Below are 14,935 nucleotides of genomic sequence, written 5' to 3' on the forward strand. Positions count from 1 at the left end.
CTTTAGTTTTTCGTGGTGTGCATTTACCACAACTTTTTCCAAAAAAATTTTGATGGATTTCAGCTCTTGAAATTTCAACTCCTTTCAAACTCATCTCCAAAATAGACTTGACATTAAGGACAAAAACAATATTGATATTCATGTTGGTTGAAAATTTTGTACACTTGGTGAAATATACAAAATTGTGGTTTCAACCACAGTGTGTGAGTAAAACTCTCCTAATTAAGGGAAGGCTCCCCCTATCTACAAACTAAACTAATCTAATATGGGTGGGACATCAGTCTTTCCTCTTCTTTCAAGAAAAACTATACTCTTTTCTCTTCACAGAAAAGTAATAGCAATTGGAAATACATAACAGCAAATATAGAAATGAGACTTCTTTGTAGGATTTTTGGAACATAAAGGGAAGCAAAGTTTCCATGAAGGCACAAAGACCTCTGTCACTTCTCCGGGACGGGAAAACAGAAAGAAAGCTCAAAGTCTTCAACTATCTATTCTCCTATCAACCTTTTTAGATGATTTTTTGCTAACTAAGCACAATATGTAGCAGCTCAAAGTCTAACTACATGATGCACTTCAACTCACATGCACAAGTCTTAAAAATAGAAGCAGCACAAAGTCTACAAGTTATCTTCCCACTTTAGCTTTCCACACTAGTTTTAGATATGATAAGCAGCTCAAAGTCTGCAAGACTAAATCTGAAAACCAAACATATAACTCTCAATACAATTAGCAGCTCAAAGTCTGCAAAATTGAATTCAAATCCCTCTTTCACAATAGAACAAAATTCACAATCAACTCTAGAAAATATCGTCACATAACAACTTGAATTGGCACAAAGTCTCAACACAACTTGCCTCTTTTATTGAAAGCAATCTGATTTACATCTGAGCTCAAAGTCTTAGAGTGCACATACAAATTGGCAAAATTTTGTTGCATTGCCAAAAGATATCCATTACAATAGACCCCTTCAAGTATTTATAGGAGAGGAGTCATGAGAAAAAGGTGGGAGGATCCCAACTAACTTGAGAAATTCTCTCAACCACCAAGACTTATTCAATAACTAACTATGACTTATTCCAACTACAGTCCTAATTGAACACAACTTGTAGTTGCTTTACATGTAATTACAAAAGTGCAAGTAACGAGTTAACTTGCAATTACAAAGTTATTTTTTTACATCTAACTTGTCAAAACAAAATTACAAATGCATAACTAAAACTATTTCATGTGTCTAAAGACGCGACTCTAACTGCATCATCCTTTGTCTGTGATGATCTTCATGTTGCTTCAGGATGCTAGAACTTGAAGTATTCTGGATTGGTAAAGACATCTTAAACCGGAACGGGAACTTGCATCCTTATCTTCTTGCTTGGGGTAGTACTAGCTTTTCAAGAGAGAAAGGGCTGCCTTCCTCTTTTCATGTCATGACCATCTTTGTCTTGAAAGCATTCTATGCTCTCAACCATGAATTGTTGTTGTATCTCTTCTTTGTATCATCCTCCAATCTTGAAATATGCTTGCAAAATAAGACCCATGCCTTAATCCATTGATTTGGTAGATCGTGTGTGCAAACAAGACTGACATGGGAAGGGATAAATTGATGTAAAAATTGGCCCATAGGTGAATTTCGGGTTCTGGAAGCTGCATTACATGTGTGGGGAAAACAAGAGCATTAACTTGCAATTGTGGAGAACAAACATGCAACTTCATATGTGTAATGGGTAACGACAAGTTTGCACTTGTAATTGGACCTTTAAAACTCATTTTCAAGTGTTTTTTGAGTGCATTTTGGACCAATTTCAGGTTCTGGATGGCTGATTGTAGGTAGACTTTAAATGGGGAAAATGAATGAAGGTGTGAAATGAGTGGATGAAATGGCGGGAATAGGGTTCTTGATATGTGGGAAATGATGGGAATGAAGCTTATGAACAAGGAAAAGATTTTGGGAAGATCATCTTTATGAAAATGGGAAGAACTTTCAACATGTAATCCGGTTCTAAAAACCCGATTTTGAAAAAAATAGGTATTTTTCAACTTAGAAACTTGGAATTTCACGAAAAGATGATTAAAATATTCTAGCCAAAGGGGAAGATCAATTATTTTCATCCTACTTGCAATCGGGATTTAAAATCCCGAATGCAGGTAAAGAGGGAAAATGGGGAAGAACAATGCAATTCACAAATTGCTTTACAAACTTGGAACGAAGGGGAAAAATCTCTCACAAAACCGATTTTAGGAAAGAGCAAAACAAAACTAACAACTATCATGAAGAGAAAGAATCTCTTATAGACAAAAGAAGAAGATTCAAACCCTAGCCATGTTTTTAAGAAAATGCCATATGCAGCAAAACGGCTATCAAAATGGCATGAGAATTGGTCAAATCTTCATCCAAACCCCACGCCTAGGTGAAAGAAGCCAAAACGCCTTAGGAAAGGCAAGATTTGTGGCATTTGAAGAAGACAATCGTGGCATTTTTCAAAAATGTTTTTGCTGTTAAAACACCATAAAACCAGCGATAATGTCTTCCAAATGGCATGAAGAGAGTTGGAAAATGCATAAAAATAGCAAGGAATCCAAAACGCCTTCCTCCTCCAAGAATTTCTCCACAAAAATCGTTGGAAATCTTCAACAAAATCCTCCAATATTGCTGGTCGGGTTTTTGGGAAAGAACAACAAGTTTAAAATTGCATGCAATAAGGAAAATCGGGTTTTTGAGAGCAAACAAGAAGTTTAAAATACTTGTAATAGGGAAATAAAACTCCCATTACAAGTTTTAAACAACTCAACAAAAGACTAGTAAAGGGAAAATAAAATTCCTTTTACAAGTCACAAAAACAACTTAAAAATAAAACATGTAATAGGGAAATAAAATCCCTATTACAACTTAAAGTGACTTTATAAAACTTGTAATGGAGGAGAAAAACCCTTGCCATAACTTAAAATCACTTAAATGGAACTTTTTAAAAGAATTACAAGTTTTATTTTAACTTTATAATTTATTGTTCACTTGTAATATGCCCAAAAAGTTCCTACAATGACTTAAAAGACAAAAAGCAACAAGGGGGAAATAAAAAGTAAGTTACAGGTTCTATTTTTCATAAAGTGCACTTGTAATTAACTAAAAATTTCCCTACAACACTAAAATAAAGGAAAAACATAAAACTTGCAACTTAAGGAAAATTTCCCACCTGCAGTCAGGGAGAAAAAACCCGAAATTGAAGGAAAGACATAACAAACGAAACCAAAATGCGACAAAAATTGAAACGTGGTTCGAGGATGGACTGAGGATTAAGACAGTCCAGGGCGAAGCAAAATTCTGCCTTGGGAAGCATGCCATAGAGTAAAATCTTCAATCTGCAGCGACTGTTCTGAAACCCGAAATTGCACAAAAAGCTAGGAAAAGGAAGACCAAAACTCACCAAAACTTGGACAATGATGGCAAAGACACCCCCCAATGATTTGACACTATTAAATGTGAGTTTTGTACCTCATAAAATGTGCCTTGGAGACAAAAATGACACTTTTTAGGCAAAAATTTGTAGGGGTTGTCACATTTTTGAGAATCCAAAAATGAGGACAACAATTCATTACATAGAAGTTTATCAATAATAATTACTTGAGTATAATAATCAAGTTGGCCTACATTTAAAAACTTTTCTTTGAATATTTACAAAAATCAATTGGTTCAATCAATCACTTTTCTATTTTGATAGCTTCCCTAATTATCTAGGTTACTGGTCCTAGTATTGGTTCAAGATATATTCTGAGGGTTCAATTCATGGATTGGGTCAAAAAAAGTTTGGGGTTTGATTTATCCATATAAAAACATATAAAAATCAAAAATATATACATATTTGCAGCAGCAGCTAAGTTCAAAATACATCACATAGCACCATATATTGTATAATAAACAAAACCACCATAAATAAAAAGGATTACAATGTCAATTAATGAAACTCGATTGTCATGATATATATTAATTTAAAATATAATAATGCCAAGCATCAACAATCAGCCATCATTGATCAAGCATCATAATATGGGTCTTAAAAATGTCACCATCTCCATCCATATTAGATGATGTAGGTTAAAGGAAGTCAAGTGCGCGGAGGATGCTTCCTATACCAAACTAAGTAGAAAAGATAGTGCAAAAATTTCTAACACCTAAACAATTACAAATTCAGATGCACATTCAACATAACATAAATATATAAAAAGAATAACGCATTACACAGCATATATGTGGGGAAACCTTTTTGGGATTAAAAATACAACCCAATGTATTATCAGCGAATAGAATTTACCATACAATTGCAGAGCTATGATCTTGTAGGAGTCTTCACACTTCTACAAGATTCTGGAGTGATTCCAGCAATATAATGACAGTTGTGAATAAAACATTATACAACTCCAAAATACAAGTGTTCAATATATAGGAGATTACAATGCATAAAATGGATGCTTCCAAAATGGTACACCCAAGATTGAAGATGAACAGGCGAGGTAACAAAAACAACTCCACATGCAAAACGGCAGCCTACCAGCTATGAACACAATGACACATGCAAAACTACAACCTGCCAAATATGAACAGCACCTTCCAAGGCCTCTACTTAGCATAACTCTCACACATTACATGGAATACACCTACATGCATAACTCCACCTGTAATGTTATTTTCAAACTTGACTAAAATCCCCAGAAATAGAATCTGCCACTAGTAACTAACAATCTAACATGAGTTAACTATCAACCATGGTTCCAGTCAACTCATACAAAGTGGTACTTGTACCTCCCAAAAAATAGGAACCATGTCACCCTTGCAACTTCACATGTAAGAAGACAACTCAAAGTGTCACTCCCACGAACGACATTATCAAGTGCACATAAAATTAAATTAGGTAGGCAAGTAAACTTAGGATAAGCTAATTAAATAATCACCAATTAAATGCTAGGACTTGCAAAGGTTGAGACACCTTAATCCTAATTGTAGGTTCTAGTAAATTAGAAAAGCCACAAACAATACCACTGACATTGGCAATAGCATTTTCATGCTTGCTAGTTAGCTCATCTTCAACATTAGGTGCAACAAGGTGGGAAGTGGCAGCATCCAAGTCAATATGCTTTGACTCAACAACCCACTTCCTTGAGTCCCCCTCCTTGTATCCACTTTGTTTGTGTGAAAGGAGCCGCAAGTTTGAATGCACATATGTAATGTCCCCTTCTCACTGATGACCTTCTAGTGGTCCATTAGCCTATTCCTGAGACCCGTAGGCTAGGTGGAATGAAGAATGAGGGGTCCAGCATCGATGAAACGAGGACTTACTATTTTTAGTAAGTCAGGGAATGGCCATTCTGGTGTTACTGTCCTACTGAGCTCTCCATGTTTTGCCTCTAGACGCGATGATCATGCTTTTTTGAGCATTAGTTCTTGACTTACTATTTTTAGTAAGTGGCAGTGTGGCACAATACTATTTTTGGCAGTAGACAGGGTTCTGATTCTGCAGCAGTTCTGTGGTCGTCCTGGCTCAGTTTCATCCTAGTTGTGTTAATAATCAATACGGGAGTCATATGCGACATAATTAAATATTATTTCCTTATCCTAAGGTTTAATATTTAATTAATCTGATTATTCGCGACTGATTTATTATATTTGGGATTAATGCCTATTTTATCCTAAGTGTTTGGCGAAACTCATGTGTACTATGGGATGGCGAAATATGTTAGAGGAATATTATGTTATATTGCATCCCCATTATTTGCCAAGTGATTAACGTGGGTCCCTTCCCTTTTGGCGTGAGGTTTGACTTATGAAAAGTGGCGCTACACTTGGGTGAAATGAAATGCAAATGAAAGAGTGGCGTTTGGAGGTATTTGCATTTGAATTTGGTTGATGAAGAGTTATAAATAAGAGCCTTGGGCTCTCATTTGGGGGATCTTTGAAAATTGCATCATTATGCTGCCGGTTTGGCTACTGAAAATCTGAGCTTCGAAGTATGGCTTCCTAGCTAAGTCTCAGTTTCATACTTGCAAGATAGTACCTAGCTGTGTCCTTGTATTCCCATTGATGTTGGTGAATGAGTTGCAGATTGTGGAGTGTTCTCTGTGGGATTTGAGTGTTTTCTGGTTGCTGGTCGCGAGACTACTGAAAGTATATTTTGCTCACACCTCTTTACCAGGCGACTCCATCATTCTGGGTACCGGCTCATCCTTCCTTCCTAGTCATGGCGATACATTGTGTAAGTTTTTAGCAAGTTTAATTAAGCAATGATTTTTCTAGACAAAATCGAACTTCCTAGGTCTAGCGTTGGTTTTTGTAATTGCATTGGGATGTGTGCCAAATGAATATTGGGTTGTTTGGGTTGTGGTTTGGATTGGATGCGGTTGTGAGTGTTATATTGTGGGATTGGGATTGATTTGAGTTGATTCGGGTGAAAAATGAGGGAGTTATGAGCATTTTGGTGTTTCCATAGGCTGCTAAATTGTACTTTCAGCCTGCAAATTGGTTGTAACAGAAACTTATATTCTTGCTGTAGAAATCTGCAAGTACTCTTCTCATCTCATCTCTATTTTCTAAGGTTGTTTTAGTAGTACTGATCATCCCTTCTTGCTGCTCTTATTTGTAATCCCCATTGCATAAGTGGAAGAGGCTGGCTTGCCGCCTTCTAAGTTTTGTAATTCAGTTTATGTACTCAGCACTCCCACTGAATAAGTGGTCGAGTGATAAGTTTAATGCAATTGTCCTCCCGCTGAAATATGCGGTAGAGTGATAGTTTAATGTAATGTCCTCCCACTAAAATATGCAGTAGAGTGATTGAATTTCAGTTTCTTGTCTTTTTCCCTTGGTCGATTTACTGCCAAGAGTTTGGTTTCTATCCTGCTGGATAAGCAGAAGGGGTTGGCTTGCCGCCCAGGTATTGTAATTTCAGTTTGATTATTGTTGCTAACGATCCCCGGAACACCGTATGCTCTCACCCTCCCAGACTGGGCTCTCGGTGAACAAAAGGTGGAAGGGTTCCCTTTCAGCAGTTTGGATTATTTCTCTGACCTTAACGGATTGTGGTGATTGCTTGTATCTCTTATTGTTAAAAAATCAAAAAAAAAATTACTGGGATATTACAGCATACACCAAACCCTCTGCATTTTTTTGGTGCAGTCAATTGCACTTTACTAAGTGGATGGAGTATGTGCTTCAATTCCTATAAGATGTAGATGAACTAGCAACCTATAAAGACAAAATTAGAGAGTTAAGAGTTATAAATTTAAATATTTATATTATAAAATATAAATGAAACTTTAAAGATAAGAGATTTTTTTTATAAAACTTACAATAAAAATTTGATTGCAAGAGGTTGTAGGCGTATGAATGATTGGCCATGGAAGTACCACTAACTATGAGCATTGACCTTATACTTGTCCCGAAGAACATCAATACTTGAACTCTATCCTCACTACATCTTGCATGTCAAGATCAATGAAGAGTCTACGAAGTGTTGTGTTGTACCCTTGACTAACTTCAACATCTCTACATGGGGCGATTCTTGTTGACATAGAAAGGAGCTCAACAAAGGCAAGAAGATGTAGCGGAGTGATCATTTTGTTCCATCTCTCTGCAATGATTTTGTGTAGTTGTTTGAAGAATGTTTCTTTAGGATCTTGCTCATTTGCAAGTTGGTACCATCATATATCGAAGATTATCAATACTTGAACTCTATCCTCACTACATCTTGCACGCCAAGATCAATGAAGAGTCTACAAAGTGTTGTGTTGTACCCTTGACTAACTTCAACATCTCTACATGGGGCTATTCTTGTTGACATAGAAAGGAGCTCAACAAAAGCAAGAAGATGTGGCAGAGTGATCATTTTGTTCCATCTCTCTTCAATGATTTTGTGTAGTTGTTTGAAGAATGTTTCTTTAGGATCTTGCTCTTTTGCAAGTGGACACCATCATATATCGAAGATTATCAATACTTGAACTCAATCCTCACTACATCTTGCATGTCAAGATCAATGAAGAGTCTACGAAGTGTTGTGTTGTACCCTTGACTATCAACATCTCTACATGGGGTAATTCTTGTTGACATAGAAAGGAACTCAACAAAGGCAAGAAGATGTGGTGGAGTGATCATTTTGTTCCATCTCTCTTCAATGATTTTGTGTAGTTGTTTGAAGAATGTTTCTTTAGGATCTTGCTCTTTTGCAAGTAGATGCCATCATATATCTCACCCAAACAAGGCCTATCCATGTCGATATAACAAATCATAATCAATATGCACTCAATGAAACTAAGGAGATATTCAACCCGATCTGGCCAAATGTCATCTAGGAACATTTGCTTAATATTTGCTATGGTTGAAGTCTAGATTGCCTCCATATAGACCAATTCAGGTTGATGACCATGTTAGAAAGTGACTCAATAACCAATTTGAAAGTCATTCCAAGACAATTGTGTTGGAGGCAAAATGTGTCTCAACAACCAATTTGAAAATCAAATTTAAAAAGATAAATATTCACAAAAATTAATATTAAAATAAAAATAAAAAGTTTACTAAAATGAAACATATTTAAGTTTCCTTTAGTAGCTCCAATTTCAAGAATGTTTTAAATATACCTTGTGAAATATGGTGGTTGGTGATGAACATTTGGATCTCTTAGACCTTAGCATACACATGTTTGATTCAATCTATTCAGTGCAAACTTTTTGTAGTACAAGGTTGTGGAGTGGACAGCAGAATGTATTTGAGAAATGTGTGAATGATGCTCCTCAACCGATAACACTATCGCTCTACAACTTTTGGCATTGTTTGTTGTAACTTGCACAACATTTCAAGGGCCTACTTCCTCAATGGTCGTCATGAGAATATTAGCAATAAATGCAACATCCTTCACCCCCTCTTTACAAACCCTTTAAGGACACTACAATTCCATCCATTGGAAACAATTGACACCCTTGTTTCGACCCACAAATCCCCTACAAGCTTCAATGACTCCTCTACAAAATTCACCTCTTTTCCAACAAGATGCTATGCACCTCAAAACCCAAGCCCTTGTACCCTTTTGGAGCCCCATGAATTGTTTTCACCATTTATTGCCAATATGGTGAGCAAACAACATTGAATGCCAATCCATTCACATAGAAACATCTCACTACGCATTGATCAGTGATCTCTCAAGACTCGGTTTGAAATGTCATTTCCAACATTTCCTTTGATCCCTTATGTGTAAAGGTTGTGGGTTGTTCTTCAAGTGTGGGTGAAATGGGTGGTTCTTTGTAGGTTGAAAATTGGAAGGCGATGGTGGGGGCTTCATTCCTTGAGATCCTTTCTTTAATAAAAGATGATTTGATTTATGACTTGCTGCTTGATTTGCTTTTTCTTCCTCATTAATATATGGCGTGGCTTGTGCTTCTAGAATGGGTAGCTTAAAGACCTTAAGCTACAATAAACCTAATTTTATTAAATTTTATTGATACTCTATATATAATGAGCCGTGTGTGGCTGCAATAATACAGTTAGTTTCTGTAATGTACACTTGAAGATTTTGTAATGAGTTCAATCTATCTTTAATTAAAAAAAAAGAGAAAAACTAAGCCTAGAATAGTAAAGCACACTACTTTTTGGATCAAAAAACTGAAAATTCCCTACATATACCTTTGCAAATTAAGGTCAAGGGAAGTAGCCTTCAAATTTTAACTCATAAATTGCTTCTTACTTTGCAAATTCGTTGATTCTCTCCTCCAATTACTGTAATGACTTAGAATTTGGATTTACATAGTTTCATTTTCCTTGAGCCTTGTTTCCATTACTACGTTAATGGACAAATTATCTTTCAAATACATTTGTGTAACAATATGTTCACAGTTCAATTTATTGTTATAATCCATGGTGTGGAAGAGGCATTGAAATTTTAACCCTCATTGATGTAAATTGCCTCCCATACACAACAAAAAATACAAACAAAAGTCACAATGCAACAATATTTTTTAAAACAATAAATTAAAGATCTAACATAGAGAAGGCCATCACCCAGCTATAATTGTAGATCGATGCCCTCTATATTCATCACTATAAGGGATTGCTCACTTGGAAATCCAACCAATTCATCTCCTCAACTACTCATCTACTAGGAAAGCATAGATCATTAATAAACTCCAAGTCATTAAACTCATATATAGTTTAACATAAAGCAATGCCCTAAGAGACGTGAAGTTATTATAGTGATTCCTTGAGAAACTATAGAACTTCAATTGTAATGGTGCTTCAAAACTATAAGATTTGGTTGCATCAGTGCCCTATGAAGCTTGAGCACTTCACAATAACAAAGGAATTTGAAATTTTCACTATATAAATGCACAAATAATTTCAAGGACTTTGTGATATGAATGCATCGTGGATTTTGAGGACTTCATTACATGAACACTTCATAGAGTTTGAGGACTTCACCATATAAGCATGACAACTAAGAATATGTTGAGAATGCCTAACGCAATCAATAATAAAAACTAGAACTAGTGTAGAGCATCTGCAAAGCCCATAGTTCCCCCTCAACTACCCATCTACTAGGAAAGCAAATGTCATTAATAAACTCCAAGTCATTAAACTCATAAATAGATTAGCATAGAGAAATGCCATAGGAGACATGAAATTATTATAACGATTCCTTGAGAGACAGTAGAACTTCAATTGTAGTAAACCTCAAAGCTATAGGACTTTGTTGCATCAATGCCCCAATGTTGCTTGAGTACTTCACTATATCAATGGCTAAAGGAAATCAACATGTTCACTACATAAATGCATAAAAAAGTTCAAAGACTTTGCGATATCAATGCATCATGGATTTTTAGGACTTCATTACATGAGCATCTCATAGAGTTTGAGGATTTCAATATATAAAAATAACAACTAAGAACATGTCGAGGATGCCCAACGCAATCAATAACAAAACTAGAACCACATGTAGAGCATCTATGGAGCCCACAGTTCCCCATGGCAAGCTCAAGAAGACAAATGTTCTCTTCAAACACATCATGTACAAAAATCCATTAAATTCTTATGCAAGCAATGATTGCACCAAAAAGAATAAAGCAAATGCATTATAATGAAACATATTTAAGTAGTTATCAAGGAAAGGATCAACATGAACATATATCTTGACATCCAAGGAAACCAAAAGGAAATAGAAAAGAACAAATAATCTTGAAGGGAAAATCTTCTATGGATCTTAAAGAATATAAATCAAATATTACTAAGGTGCCTTCAAACTAGAACAAATAAGAAATTCCATATCATTAGACCACCAATGCCAAAATCACCTATTTGGAAGTTAAATCACAACGGCATTCAACGCTGAGAAGTGATACCTTTCAAGACCCTTGTACATCTTTGTGAGGAAGTCAAGGTACAGCTATTGATAACATCATAAAATGTTTAGGAAGAATATTACAGCATGCCATTGTAACTACCGCACGATGGAAATAAACCTATCACTCATTAAGCCTCATGCAAGGTATATTTGGTTGGCCAAGGATAAGAGTGTCTTATAGGATAAAAATTACAAATTTAGGCTGTGCAACTGCAACCAACTTACAATTTGTAGTTCTTCCTAGTTACTACTACCTAGACCTGTAACATTTTGCATCCTTCCAGTTCAAGTTGGGATGGTCATCATGGACGCCTATCTCATTGAGAAGAGAACAAGAACTCTCTTTAGACTACAACCTACAAGCAAACATTGACCAATTGGAAAAGCGAACCAAAGGAGCATCAAGTATCACCCCATCTCTTTTTGAGACGATTTCCTTTGATGATATTGCATGCATTTTGACACTAAAGGAAGCTCGGTATGATATTTAACTGAATATGCTTGTTCCTTGCATTTTATTAAAAATGCACAAGGTAGTTACTTGTCCAACTCCTAAAACTAGAAGCTAAGATTGCTATACCGACTTTTGCCTGTAGAATGGAAATCAAGAAATTGGATGACAGGTTTTCGATTTAGGCAGCTGGAAGTATTCTGTGCTAGCCAAAACCTATGTGATAATCACGATATCTCATTTAACTTCCTGAATATGTCTAGTGATACTTTGCCCCATTCGGAAGTCATTCATAAGTTCCAACAGAAGGAAGGAAGTAAGCCGGTAATAGTTGAAGTGAACTTAAAAGAATGCTTAAAAAAGAACATGAAAGATGTAGCACCCACAACAGAAGCCAATGGAAGATTTCAAAGAATACAATCTTGAATTTACCAGGTGTACCATTTTACTAGAAGTTTCTGAGCAGGAGACAGCTATTCTGCAGTGATATTTGTGGGGCTGCACTTTGAAGTCAATAAGAAATGAATCTAATCCATTCCCCAAATCAGACTTGCATCAAATTTATGTATGTTGAGATGAATGAAAAGAAGATGCAATCAGGTTGGAGAGTTGAAGGAGAAAGAAATATTTTCATGTGAAACAAGCAAAGCTGTGTGCAGATAGCCAAAAGACTCCCAAAAAGGCAGAAATTGCAACAAGAATTGTCATATTGATGAAGAAATCCATAATTGAAAGTGATGCACAATAGAAGGAAAAGCAGAAAGAGACGAAATCAAAACTGGAGGCTGTGACAAAGTGAACAGGAAGCTAGCAAGCAAATAACTAGCCCACCTTAGAAAATACAGAGGGTAGCCCAAGCATTCAAGACACGGACAGCTAAGCATACATTGGACAAAAACAATCACCACCTGGTATTCCTATTATCATGTTGAGGACATTCATGAGAGTATTGGTGGATACCTTAAACAGCTAAAAGAAACGGATCAGATACAAAATAAGATTTCACATTTTGTCTAAGTTTGAGGGCTATAGCTAAGCCAGTGCGGCAATCCAGCTGTCACAATTACAGTTGGAATAGTCGTAATGAAAGAAGGTAATGATTCTTGAGGATGTATCATGCAGGAGGAGTTTCGAGGCAGAACTACTGTTAAAAAATAGAGGAATAGGATGGGAAAAAAAGTTACCTGATGTAAATCAAAAGTTCAAAACACATGGAGAGAACACCATGTTCTCCTATGTCCGAAATATAAAGGATTGATCTTTTGAATAAGGATTTTCTCTCTGGTTTTAAAATTTCTTCTATATTCATTTCTTGTTCCTTGAGTGCAGCAGTTGTAGTTGGAAATTGCTGCTGGTTTCTTTACCTGAAAAGGTTCTTATTGGTTTCCTGTTCTGTCTTAAAAAGCTTTAACACCGAAAGAAAGACAAAATCTGGAAAGTAATCTAAGCTACCGGCGGTGAGTAATTAGAGTCTGTGTAGCTTGTATGTGTAAAGAAGGGACAAACTTACCTAACAATGATCAAGCTCAACCAGCTTATCTGCTGTAAATTCACACAGCATTTACAAATGCAATAATGTTAGACAGTCTTCTGTAAAAGCTACTGACAATTTAGACATAATACTTGCGGAAAAGTTCATTTCTAGAAAATGCTCCAAAAATAACTGTTTAAAACAAACTGCCTTAAAATTGTTGAGGACATTCTTATGTAATGATAAATAAAGAACAATTATAAGGGCATTATCTCAGTTCAAATCACCCACTAGGTTAAGAAAGCCCATAAATCCTGTGGACATATGGTAAGGTCGCCACGTAATAGTTATAGGGTATACTCCAGTGCGACCGACCCATGTTTTACAAATGTTAATAATGTGGTCAAAACATACTCAACCCCGCACAAGAGGCAACCCATAACTGGACCCTGTAAAATTTCCAAACATTCCAACTGCCCAAAATTTTAGAGCTTTGCACACGGATGCAAATGACATATATCAATAAGTCAAAAGTAAGCCGCGGAATAATCAATAAAATTTACTTTTTGAAAATGAGTAACACATTGTTCTGGGAAATGCAAAATGTAGCTTCAAAGAATTTCAAAACAATGGCAAAAGAAAATGGAAATCCGTGGGACCTTGGCTGAACGAAGAGTTCCTGATTTTACCAAATTGTCAAGCGTTCAAGTGTATTGGAGAATGAAACTATTATGCGTGATCTTGAAGATAAAAAATATGACTTAATATATAATGCGATTTCGAGTTTATTGTAAGAGAGACAGTAAGATTTGTTACAGGAAATTGGTAATGGGCGTCTCCTGCTTGGGAACAGCGAGCTTAAGTTGCTTGAGCTCCTTCTTTCTCATGGCTCTAGTTGAAGCATACAACTTCAATCGCCCTCGCAGAAAGCCTTGCTATCTCGCCAATGCTTCGCGGGGTGCCGCGAGCGCCAACACGAAATCAAATTCGAAAGAAGCGAGTATCTTTTTGGACGCGGTGCACTATTAAGGGCTGTCGTGATATACCCTCGAAAATGTATACAAGGTTTTTTATTTCTTTGTTTTTCTTTTTCTTCTTCTTTCCCCTTTTTTTTTTTTTTTTTTTTATGTTATGCTAAGAGGAGTTCTTGTGATCACACTATAGTTGAAAGATTTCATATAAATAAAAATTTAGCATGATTAAAATTGATATGCATTTATTTGCAAGTCATGAGAAAGTAATAGTGCTTGAAGATGGTAAGGTGTAATTGACATGTTACAATTTTCAATATTGTATGTTATTTTTTCACCGCTTTTAAAGAAATGCAGTGATTTTTAATCATGTTGAGTTTTGGTTTACACAATATCTTTCCATCGTGTTGTGACTATGAGAATGCCTCTCAGCATAACAAATGAAGATTGTCTTTTTCAATTCAGTGCACTATTAAGGTGATATACCCTCAAAAATGTATACAAAGCTTTGTCTTTGTTTGTTTGTTTGTTTGTGTTAATGAAAACAATTGTCACATCAAGAGACATACTTACAGTGAAAACACGATGGAAAGATTCCATGTAAACAAAAATCAGCATGATTAAAATTGACTTGCATTTCCCTACAAGCCATGAGAAAGTAGCAAAATAGTAGTGG

At 35.8% G+C, this 14,935-nt stretch overlaps 1 protein-coding gene across 1 annotated transcript in view; it reads right to left on the reverse strand.

Moving 5' to 3' along the window:
- LOC131079752 (mitogen-activated protein kinase kinase 1) overlaps positions 1–14,318 on the reverse strand; it is a 153,568-nt gene extending 139,250 nt beyond the window's left edge. Inside the window, exon 1 of the mRNA XM_058017783.2 lies at positions 14,105–14,318. Coding sequence (XP_057873766.1) covers positions 14,105–14,175 — 71 coding nt within the window. The 5' untranslated portion in view covers positions 14,176–14,318. The remainder of the gene's footprint in view (positions 1–14,104) is intronic.
- Between the last annotated feature and the right edge of the window lie 617 nt (positions 14,319–14,935).

This window comes from Cryptomeria japonica, chromosome 6, assembly GCF_030272615.1.
Source record: "Cryptomeria japonica chromosome 6, Sugi_1.0, whole genome shotgun sequence".
Taxonomy (NCBI): domain Eukaryota; kingdom Viridiplantae; phylum Streptophyta; class Pinopsida; order Cupressales; family Cupressaceae; genus Cryptomeria; species Cryptomeria japonica.